Source organism: Lissotriton helveticus, chromosome 10 (assembly GCF_964261635.1).
Source record: "Lissotriton helveticus chromosome 10, aLisHel1.1, whole genome shotgun sequence".
NCBI lineage: Eukaryota > Metazoa > Chordata > Amphibia > Caudata > Salamandridae > Lissotriton > Lissotriton helveticus.
In genome coordinates, this window is record NC_136071.1 from 192483223 (window position 1) to 192495521 (window position 12299).

The following is a 12299-nucleotide window of genomic DNA, read 5'->3' on the forward strand; positions in this document are numbered from 1 at the left end:
ATGTGCCATCGTTTATATAGACGATATTTTGATTTATTCCGCCAACAGAGAGAGACATCAAGATCAAGTCCGAGGGGTCCTGCAGAAGTTGAGAGAAAATCGGCTGTATGTCAAGTTGGAAACATGCGCTTTCAATGTTACACAGGTGGAATTTTCGGGCTTCGTTATCTCCCCAACTGGCATACTCATGGATCAGCGGAAGATCGAAGCAGTGATCAATTGGAAATCCCCAGAGAGCGTTAAAGAAGTTCAAAGCTTCATTGGGTTCGCGAACTTCTATCGAAGGTTCATCGGAGAATTTTCCCACAAGATCCTACCACTCACAAAGTTACTCAAAAAAGGAATTCAATTTGAATGGACCACAGAAGCTGAAGAGGCCTTCAATCTGTTGAAGCAGGACTTCACCTCAGCTCCAATTCTTCAACATGCTGATCCCACCCAACCCTTTTATGTTGAGACTGACGCCTCGGACCAAGCAGTGGAAGGAGTCCTGTCCCAGCGCAACAAGGTTTCAGGACAACTGCACCCAGTAGCTTACAGGTCGAGAAAACTCTCTCCAGCTGAATCCAACTATACCATCACAGAGAAGGAGTTATTAGCGATAAAAGACGCTTTTAAGGAATGGAGGCATCATCTCATGGGAGCCCAGCACCAGATAACTGTGTTCACGGACCATCGAAATTTAAAGTTCTTGAAGACCGCTAGAATGCTGACCCCAAGACAGTTGCGATGCTCACTGTACTTCGCCGATTATGATTTTGTCATTACCTATCGGCCAGGTGCACAGAATGGGAAAGCAGATGCCTTATCCAGAATAGGTACTGAAGGTCAAAAGATGCCACTGGAGAACCAATTAATCATTCCAAAAGAAAAAATAATAGGTGCCACCACCTCCATTAGCCTAGAAACCAGCATTTTGGAAGTAATGAGTACCGAAGAGATGGAAGAGTGGGTGAGAGGAGAGGAAGGTCGGAAGATCATTCGGCGACTCCCTTATTATCTGGACAGTTTATATATTCCCACTAAGAAGTTATGAGAACAAATTATGCAAGAGTGTCATGACGCAAAACTGGCTGGACACAAGGGAGAAGCAAAGACCAAGGAATTGATCAAGCGACATTACTGGTGGCCGGGAATGGCCAAGGATATAGAGAATTATGTCAAAACCTGCGCGATATGTGCCCAGGGAAAATCTGAACGGCAGGCTCCGAAAGGGTTGTTACAACCTTTGCCCACACCATCCTATCCTTGGCACACAGTCACATTAGACCTCATCACAGATCTACCACTCAGTCAAGGATACAACACCATTCTAGTGGTGGTAGATTCCTTTTCAAAGATGGCACATTACACCGCTCTGCGAGGCTTACCCTCAGCTAAACAGTTAGCTACTCATTTTAGTACTGAAATAGTGAAAACCCATGGGATACCTAAGATTGTAATTTCGAACCGGGGTCCGCAGTTCATTTCCCATTTTTGGAAATCATTTATGGAAAGCTTAGGGACAGAGGTAAGGTTCTCCACCAGTTACCACCCTGAAACTGATGGTCAAACAGAGAGAGTGAACCAAGAGTTGGAACAATATTTAAGGCTGTTCCTTTTGAAACAGGATGGAAAGTGGTCCGAGTATTTATGGGCAGCAGAGTTTGCTTATAATAACACTAAGAACGTCTCCACTGGCTATTCTCCCTTCTATATGAATTATGGAAGACATCCAAACTCCACTCTAAGACAGGTTGATATCTCAGTACCAGCAGTAAAAGTCTTAGTGTCCCACCTAGAGTCGATCCATCAAGAAGCCAGAGAAAGTTTGAAGGTAGCAAAGGAGAAGTATAAGAGCTATGCAGATAAGAAAAGACGAGAGGGTCCCGTTTTGGAGATAGGAGATAAGGTCTGGTTGAGTACTAAGAATCTAAGACTGAAGGGAAACCGAAAGTTTCAGCCCCGATACGTAGGTCCTTATTCAATAGAAAGGAAAATCAATCCAGTGACTTATCGACTAAATCTGCCACCAAGACTTAAAATTCACCAAGTGTTTCACGTTTCATTACTAAAGAAGGCCTCACCCAGTTTGCGAAAAACACTGCCTCCAAGACCCTTAAACTTAGAAACGGGAACTGAGTATGAAGTCAAAGAAATTCTTGATTCAAAATATTCTAAAGGACTATTGCACTACCTAGTAGATTGGAAAGATTATGGGCCCGAAGAACGGTCATGGGAGAGAGATGAGGATGTCCACGCTCCAATATTGGTCAAACTTTTTCATCAACGATTCCCTGCAAAACCAAGAAGGAGAGGATCTACCTTGTTGGGGGGTACTGTCAGAACCCCTAGCCAACAGTTAGCAAGCATCTCGCACCAGCGGTATGATTAAACTCTAAAGAACCCGGTAGGGGGTTCATGGTCTGAATGCATACGCAAGCGGAACTCCAACATGGCCGGAGGGTCAGAGTTCAGACTTGCAGTCTAGTGTCTCATTACCATAGAGTGCTGAGTTACTGGTGAGGCGCGCGCTCCCAGGAACCTGCGCACTTCACCTGCGCCATGATCGTGAGAAGTGAGGAGTTCGAGTGTTCCGTGAGAAAAGTTACCGCTTATGAGGAATTTTGTTCGAGTGATTTATAAATCACTCATTTATTTGTTTTAAAACCAAGGTTCAATGAGGGCAGAGTAGTTAGAGTGAAAACGTTAGAAGCGCAGCGATACTAAAACTAATCCGTAGCGGAAACGGTCAAAATACCAGACAGCCGTCGGCCGCTTTCCTGTCAGAGAAGAACGTCGGAAAATTAATCGTCTGCGGTTACTGCCGAGACTCGACAGCTGTAGACCGTGTTCCTGTCTGTGGAGACGAGTTGAAATACCGGCAACCAGAGAACATTTCCTGAGATAAGTGACCAATTGTTTGCTGTAATTTCAAGAAGCGTAATGTTAAAGTGTACAGAGATTTGCTCACCCGATAGAGACTGTTGATAAGGAATTCAGCTCAGAAGTCTCCCAATCAAATAAATACGTAGGGGAACTTCTAATGAGAAAGGCAGCACGTTAATCCAGAAATAAGCAGAAGGCAAGCGCCAATCAAAAGCAGTAAGTCAGAAAAGTTAACAGTACATAAGAGCAGAGCAGCCTGTTAAATAAATAACTAAGGAGTTTATACGTTGTAATTCACAGAAAGAAAAAAAGAAAGACTTGACAGAGGAGAAATAAGGCAAATAGGATAAAGACATAGAAGGACAGGAAAAGCAAGTGAGTGAAGAAAGACAGTAATATAATAAACCCAGTATAGTTAGGGAGTAAGAAACTAATACATATAACCCAATTGTATATTGCAGGAAATAACAAGTCAAAAGATTCAGTCCTTCTGAGCTAGAAAAATAAGAAAAGATAGAAGAGAGGGCAAAACTCTTGGACATATATGGTAGGTGAGGAACAGGAGGGGAAGAGCGTAGAAGTAGGACAAGTGGTATAGAACCAAAGTAAATTGTGATCTTTCTCTACAGGGTTACAGTAGAAGCGGTCTGCAGGTCGGACTGGCGAGAGGAACCAACCAAGAAAGTCTCTTCTTGTTGTTTATTATTTTATCCGATTTCCCCCTTCCCTTCTGGGATAACGGTTTAGAGGCTTGATATAAATATCTGTAGTGAGCTCTGAGTCGTTAACCAGGGAGGATTCGGGAACAAGCATCTCTGTTCCCGTGCAGTAATACCACGAGTATCCTTTAAGGTGTTTTAGTAATTCTGACACAGCCCCAGAGAACACGTGACCAAAGAACTTGAGAGTGGACTGATGGAATTCACACTTGTCCTTGTTCAAAGTTAAATTCGCTTCCAGGAGAGCATGGCATACTCGATCCAGGGCTTTGTCACGTTCTTGGGTGTCTGATCCATATACTAATATGTCATCGCTGTAGTTTAGGGAATTCGGGAGATGCCTGATGGTTTGGCGTATCACCTATTGGAATATTTCAGCTGCGGAAGAGATGCCGAAACTCAGTCTTTTGTACCGAAACAGGCCCAGATGGGTGGCAAATGTAGTAATGTATCTTGATTTTTCGTGCAGCTCCAACTGATGATATCCCTTGTTGAGATCTAGCTTTGAGAATACTCTGGCTCCATTCAGTGCCGCTATCATGTCACTCAGGTGAGGCCCCGGATGCCGCTCTCGTTCTATGGCTGTGTTGGGCAGCCTCATGTCCACACACAACCGAACTTTCTCCGGGGTACCCTTCTTAGGAACAAGTACGACTGGTGACACCCAGGGTGTGGGACCGTCCGTTTTTTCGATAATGTCCGCTTGAAGTAGTTCCTGAATTTCGTCCTCTACTGCCTGCTGAAGGTGAAAAGGTACCCGCCTTGGGTGCTGAGCAATAGGGCGCACTTGGTCATTTATGTGTAGACTAATTAGACACTTGTTCATCTTGCCCAGCCCGCTGAACAATTTAGTAAATTTCCGAACAATGTCTGGATTGTCATGTACCCGGTATAGGATTTCAACCAGTCTGAGTCTCTCTGCCGTGGGCAAACTGAGGAGGCAGTCAGCCTCCGGTCCCTCGATAACATGGATGTAAGCCGGTACTGCTGTGGACTCGTGTTTGAGCGTCGTTGCAAACTTGCCCAGACAGGGAAGTGGTTTCTTTGCCATCCAGGTAAACACCCTAACATGTGTGGGACTCAGTATAGGTGGTGGTCTCATCTTGTTATATTCTGTCACGGGCATGTAATTTAACGATGCCCCACTATCAAGTACAAATTTGGTGGCATGAGTTCCCACTTTGATGTCCAGCGGAGGATACTTTTTTAGCTGGTCCGGGTCAGCCACCATACATATGTACTCATCTGTTAAGGTTGTCTCTTGCGAGGTCGACCTCGATTCCGTTGACGGTGACCGTCTGATCCATTGAGACCTGTGGGATTCCTTGCTGGAATGGGACGAGCCAGAAGACGACAGTGCTCTGTCTTGTACGGCTTTTGCGTGGTGTCGCTTTTCTTCTGGTCGAGATCTGGTTGTCTCACTTCTTCTCTCCATGCTGTACACTCCACACATGACTTCAAAATGATTCTTGCTCCCACATTTCCGGCATTGCTGTCCCATTGCTGGACAGGTGTCTGTGTGCGGGAAGTCATACCCACATCGGTAGCATTTTCGGGGACGTTCTGGCTTCTTGGTGTGACTCGATCTCTTTTCTCTCCTTCTCGATCGTAGCATCGATGGCTTCGATGTGTGTGTCTGGACACTGGGCGCGACCTTTTCTGAGGATCACCTGATCTTCTCTGAGTGCTGGAGCTTTGCGTCCAATAAGCTTGTTCTTTTTTTTCGCTCCGCCCTGTCTCCATGGTTTTCGCATGCTCCTCTGCCTGGTCGTATACCCTGGTCATTTCCTCAATCTCATCAAGGTTATGGCTCTTTCTTAGCAATCGCCTTCTGAGTGTCTCTGAATGACAGCCTTCAATGACTCTCAGTCGGATAGCATCTTCCGTTGAAAATGAGTAAAAATTGCAGTCCTGCGACAGTTGGCGCAGTCGTGATATGAAGGTGCTCATCATTTCCTCTTTGTCTTGACGTGCCTGATGAAACACGTATCTCTCGTAATCCACGTTTCTTTTGTGCACAAACTTTCTGTTGAGTGCATCACGCACTTTGTCGTAAGTGCCTTTGTCATCCGTCAGTAGTTCTTTAATCACTTTTCCAATCTCCTTGCCAACGAGATTGCAGAGTGCAATTAGTTTCTCTCTGTCTCCTGTGACTTTCGACCCTTCTAAGTAATCTTCGAAATCCTCCAGCCACTCCTGCCATAGAGGGCCCATACTACCACCCGCCACCAGGGTCAGTGATTCCGGGGACGCAGGTGTGAGACGATGGGCACAACGGGAGCAGCCACCGCTGCCCCACCTCCGTTCCGATGTGGTGAGGTTGAAATGGTTGTGCTGAAGTGTTAGCGACGCACCTGTATGCTGGCTAGTGTTCGCTTTCACAATGTCCAATGCTTGCATTGTATTCGCCACTGTTTGCACTTGTTTTTACCAATGCTTGTTTTTGCAGGTGGCAGTATTCGTCCTTGCACTCACCAGTGCTTGTTTCTGCGGCTATCAATGCTTGTTTCTGCAGTTGTCACTTTTTCTTGTTTTGCACTCATCAATGCTTGTCCTTGCACTCATCAGTGCTTGTTTTGTATTTATCAATGCTTGTTTTTGCCTTTTCAATGCTTGTTTTTGCCTTTTCAATGCTTATTTCAGCCTCACACTTGGAATGCCTGACTTCAAGATGGCCGCTCATGCATTGCACAGGGATGTCCTTCTCGACTGCCTGACTCTAAGATGGCCGTCACACAGAAGTTCTCATCACCCACGAGGTTTGATTTTCATTCATTCCTCATCTCACTCGGTCTCAATGGACACTCACCGAGGCTCTCTCTCGCGCAGCCCAGCTCTTACTTCCAGGCCACTTTCACCATCAAGGTAGGCTCGGGGTGAGCTCCCGATTTCTTCCGTTGCCTGCGTGCCGTTTCTCACGCATCGGGAGTGAGCTCCGATTTCGGCGATACCTGCGCTTTCCTTCTGGCGCCTCCACAGGGGTCCCCGCACCTCTCCAAATGCTCCTCACGTTTCGGGGCGATTCAGGAGGACTGGGGTGGGCTCCCAGTTTCTTCTTTCAATGTACACCGCTCTTGGCACACTCGCGATGCACTCCCGATTTTTGTCGCGAAGCAGCGCTCACTGTGATTTTCATTCAGCGCTTGACCACGCTAGTCGGACAGGGCTCCACGCGATCGCTGAATCGCGGAGCTGATTAATTACCGCTGGCCTAAGGCTGTGGGCGGTGGCTTCGTGGGGGCACACGCGTCGCGACGGCGACCACGTCCTTGGTGCTGCCCGGGACAGGATATTCTTCTTTTTCAAACGTGGGGATGGCAGGTCACCTCATCCCACCCTCGTCGCCAGTTGTCATGTCTTGTGATCAATAATGACAGACAATTATGTTATATCACAAGGAGCTTTATTCTTAGCTTCCTATCGGTTCCCTGTCACTACTCTAACTGCCTCTTTCCTGCCACGGCTCCTCCTCTTCCTCCAACCCCTAGACTCCTCCCATCTCAACTACTAGAACGTGTACATCATAACACTCACTTTATTTATTTGATTGATTTTTTCACATAGAGGTGAATGGAGGGCGATAGATAACTGTAATACATGGGATTCTGCAAACTTCCAGGCCACAACCTGCCATATTGGCAGTGGACACAGCAGATATAGCGTTGGATAAACTTAATGATTCAATTAAGCGAGCCATTGATATTTTGGCCCCTTTAAAACTGCATAAAAAGTATCCTTCCTCTAAGCAGGAAAGTTGGTACACGCATGAGCTAAGAGAAGAGAAGCGGAAATGCAGACGAGCAGAGAAAATATGGAGAAGAAGTAAAACTGAGGAGACCCGAGCAGTTTTCCTAGATGCTCAATCAATATACCTCCCTGCCAAGATGGTTGCCCCTCTGATTTCTCTCTTGGGACCCTCTATACAGAGCGTCATTAACATCTCTCTTGCGAAAGGGCAGGTCCCGGCAGACTGGAAAAGAGCGGTGGTAAACCCAATAAGGAAAAAAGCGGCATCTCCATGGACAGACCTCTCAAACCTGCGTCCTATTTCACTCTTGCCTTACATCGGCAAGATAGCAGAGAGGCACGTGAACACCTATCTATCAGGACATCTAGAAGCAACGGAGGGCCTGGACTACTCGCAATCTGGGTTCAGGCCCAACCACAGCACCGAATCAGCCCTTCAAACAGTGACCAATAACATCAAAATGGCACTGGATGAGGGCAGTTCTATGATTCTGGTGCTGTTGGATCTCTCCGCTGCTTTTGATACGGTGTCTCACACGGTGCTTCTCGATCGTTTAAGGGACGTAGGCTTGGAGGGAGTGGCTCTGTCATGGATGAAGAGTTTTCTATCTGGCCGCTCCCAAGAAGTTAGGCTGGGCTCCCACAAATCCACCTACAGGGAGCTCAACAAGGGAGTGCCACAGGGCTCATGTTTAAGCCCGACACTATTTAATGTGTATGTGGCCCCCTTGGCCAACTTAGCAAGATCTTTTGGGTTTACCCCGGTGTCGTATGCCGACGACACCCAACTCCTCTTTCCTTTTAAAAGTCTGACACCTGCAATAAAAAGATCATTTGCAGATGGAATGAGAGCAATATCAGAGTGGATGTCATCAAACTGTCTTCAGTGTAACGTAGGGAAAACAGAGGTCATGCTGTTTGGACAAGCGGCAACACACTGGTCACCTGAATGGTGGCCTTTAGAATTAGGACCTGTTCCCAGCCCCAAGAGCACGGTTAAAAACTTGGGAGTGTTATTAGATCAGACACTCACATTTAAAGACCACGTAAACCAAGTGGCTGGTACCTGCTTTCGGGCAATTGGGAGGCTAAGAAGAGTGTTTCCCTATCTGCCAGATTGCCACAGGAAAACACTTGTGCAGGCGCTAGTCATCAGCAGAGTGGATTACTGTAACGGTCTTCTTTTAGGAGCTAATGAAGGTCAACTTAATAAGTTACTAGTAATCCAAAATACGGCTGCAAGGACTGTCCTGAATGTTCCCCCTAGGACTCCTTCTCGCCCCCTGCTGACTAGACTCCACTGGTTACGAGTGAGGAAGCGAGTACAGTTTAAGACTCTATGTACCATTCACAAAAGTGTGATAGGCGAAGGCCCAAAATATCTGGCCAAAATCTTTCAGCCATATGCTCCTGGGCGTTCCCTGCGATCCAGTAATCTGCAGCTATTGCAGGTACCCAGAATAAAGAAATCCAGACAAGGAGGCCGAGCGCTGGCCCATGCGGGACCAGTGCTCTGGAACTCTCTACCTCTTGAGCTGAGATCACTCACTAGCCATCTGGCCTTTCGGAAGACCTTAAAAACACACTTATTCACTAGTAATTAACGCCTCCTTTGCAATATGTACTACCCCCCCTGAACACGACTATCTGGAGTCATTTTCTTACTGGCAAAAGCGCGGAGATACCCCTTCGGGGGTCTATTCAGGCGCTATATAAGAATATAAAATAAAAATAAAAATAAATAAACCCTTTATAAAAATACCTGCCTCTAATTTCTTTATGATTGGCGAATTGTGAAGCACCCAGGTGCCGAATATAGAGATATGATGTTGCCGCTCAACTGTAATCATTTATTTCAGTTGAGTTCTGAAATCACAAGGCTGCTGCCAGAACCAGCAGCCTGAGAAGAAAGTCAGGTCATGGAGCACAATTAAAGCAGCTATTTAAAGAACGAAAACAAAATGTTGCATTTCTTTCTTCTACATTAACAGAGTGAGTCGCCTGAACAGTAATATTCAGTCATTTCATTGAAGAGGTATGTGATGAAGGTGATGGATACGCCAGTGTCCTTGGCAGGGCTCGAGTCGGGGTACCACGCGGGTGGACGGCGTCCCCCCACATATTTTACCAGGTGGACGCCGTCCCCCCGCCAAACAGCTGGACTTCACTGTTTGGCCTCTCTGGGACGAGATCGAAGCGCACCTTTCGTGACGTCACTTCCTGTCGTGACGTCACTTCTGGTGACAGCGTCCCCTCACTTCTCTTTTTAGGACTCGTGCCCTGGTCCTTAGTGCATATGTATATGTGAATTTCACTGATTATATCATTCATAAGACTTCTAGAGAAGTGTACATTCATCTACTCTGAAAGGTTATAAAATATTACTCATACATACATACATTTTTCCATGTTTTCAGATGTCAGCAGTTTGCAGCCTCAACTCCAGTGTGAATCATCTTTCATGAAAATCTCCTTCAGCACGTGCCAGCTGAAACATTTGGGGCTGGACCCCCACAACATCCACCTAAGAGACTACAACTGCACAGCCTTTGAAGACCGCAGTGGCACTGGTTTAATGTCTTTAGTGACTGAAGTTCAGAGTGGGAGCTGTGGAACATATTATGAAGTGAGGGCAATCCGAATGTTTGACTTCTGTGATTTGTTGTGGCATCTATGCCAAATGTGCATTGCTAGTAGCTTGTAATCAAGAATTGATTGGTAACAAGGGGTACTGGCTGAATCAGGTGTGCAGTAACATACTCACATTTTTTCCATATTACATCAGGGAAAACCTGGTAAATGGATCTGGGGCAAAGTGACCGGAATGAGGGAAAAGCGTGAAACATGCTGGAATTAATGTGTAAACACCGTTTCCCAAGTTTTTCCTATTTCCTCGGGGGTAAACTTGGAATCGAATGCTAATACCGCTCCCGAATTTATTGTACCTTGTGGTCTTTGTAATTTTGAGTGCAGCTATGTTACCGCTACATAGAACCTATAGAAGTGTGATGGAGGGGCGGGGTGGGGATTACACTATTGTTTTATGAAGCATTGACTATGAATTTGTGAATGAATTCCTCATAACTTTATCGACAGTAGTTGCAACAATTGTAGCAAGCATATGGTAGGTACACTTGTGATTATACATACAATGACAGTCATTTCTGCAGAACAAAACCAGAATCTAACAAAAATAATATTTACAATAGGCCTGAGAGACATTAAAATGACAATGATATAATTTGCATAATTTGGGAAATTTTGCATTACGCTTATAACGCAATATTCCTGATATTGCACCATGCCAAATACTCATGCCATCTTACACAGAATTATAGTGCTACAGCGCTGTAAGATGTAAACAACCAGAACGTGAGATGCCAGAACGTGAGATGCTATTGTTTGTGGTGCCTGTATTTTCACACTATTTTTATGGATGAAATGCACCCTTTAATCAAAATTTGACATTCTACTCTAAAATATAGCCCTAAATGACAGGTTTGCTTTTTGCATAAATATGCATAATTGTGACAAAACTGAGCAAATTTGTGCAAAGTACAGGAATTTCGCACACACTTTAACACATGGAAATTGTGATATACAAGAGAACTAAAATATATGTATTACCTGTTGCTAGTAGGTAGTAATAGTTAGGACCAAAGTTTCCACAGGAAAATCATTTTTTTCCCAATAACTTTGCACCGCTTGACGAATCTCCATGAAGTTTTCACAAAACTTCCCCTTTTAGGTTCAGCTGCTGCTGTGTTGAACGTTTCCTGGTGAACCATCAAGCAGGGATCTCCCGGGCTCGTGCCACAGCAGGTGGGGGTGCTGCCCCAAACTCAGGCCAACAGCGGTGCTCCTAGTCAAGCACAGCACATGGCAACAGCACTAGGAACTTCCCAAGGAGAACGTGAACACAAGGAAGTTCCCATAAGCACCAGGACCTTTCAGTAAGTTAAAAAGCACAGAGGAGTTCCAATGATCACCAAGAACCTCCAATAAATTGATAGCAAAAGGGAGAATGACTTTGATATCCCTGAGTCTTCCAAAACAGGAGGCCATCACACACAAGCCCTTTGAGATTCTCCACAAGCAGGATAAAACAGCAGGACAAAAAGAGTCAGTCCTTTTCCTCCACCACAGACAGAAGCAGCAACTGCAGGCCAACCCACGCCTCACTCAGAAAAGTCAGCGCTCCTCACACAGCTCTTCTGCTCTTATTCTTGGCAAGGTCCTCTTGTTTCTTGAAGTTATCCAAAGCCTTGGGGTTTTAGGTCACATACTTGAACCCCATTTTGTCATTATTCTCTTTGCGGCAGAGTCTCTAAGCTCAGTCAAAACCAGTGCTGTCCACCCTGGTCCAGCATGACCGTAGGGGGTGGGGACAACATCGTGCAAAAAATATAGAGCCTATGCAGGTGTTAGTGAACTCCTCCCACCACTCTAAATGCAGACCAGGTCTATTCAGCCCAGGGATGAGCCACCCAGGCAAGCCAGGACACCCCCCTGTGACTGTCTAGAGTGAATGCACATCTCCAGCTCCTGTCACTCCAAAACCAGACACTGAATACACAAACAGAATGGTAAAGCAAGAAAAGGCTCACTTTCCAAAAGCGGCATTTTCAAACACACAATTTAAAAACACCTTTACCAAAAGGTGTGCTTTTAAATTCTGAGTTTAGAGAGCCTAAACTCCATTTCTCCCTCTTGTCTCAATTGAAAGTTACACATGTAAAATATTATAGTGCAGCTCTAATGATAGCCTGCGGGACAGACAGCCTTTCAACAGTGAAAAACATAATACACAGTAGTTCACTATCCGGGCATGTGACACACACCAGTACATGTCCTACCTTTCGCATACACTGCACCCTGCCCATTGGAGTACCTTGGGCCTACCATATGGGTGCCTTACATGTAAGAAAAGGGAAGGTTTGGGCCTCGCAAGTTGGTGCACTTACC

The 12299-nt window shown here is 45.7% G+C and overlaps 1 protein-coding gene across 1 annotated transcript in view; it reads left to right on the forward strand.

Annotated features, from left to right (window-relative positions):
* Positions 1-12299, forward strand: part of LOC144783976 (uromodulin-like) — a 471766-nt gene that overhangs the window by 348989 nt on the left and 110478 nt on the right. The window contains exon 5 of the mRNA XM_078662699.1: positions 9752-9960. Coding sequence (XP_078518825.1) covers positions 9752-9960 — 209 coding nt within the window. The remainder of the gene's footprint in view (positions 1-9751; positions 9961-12299) is intronic.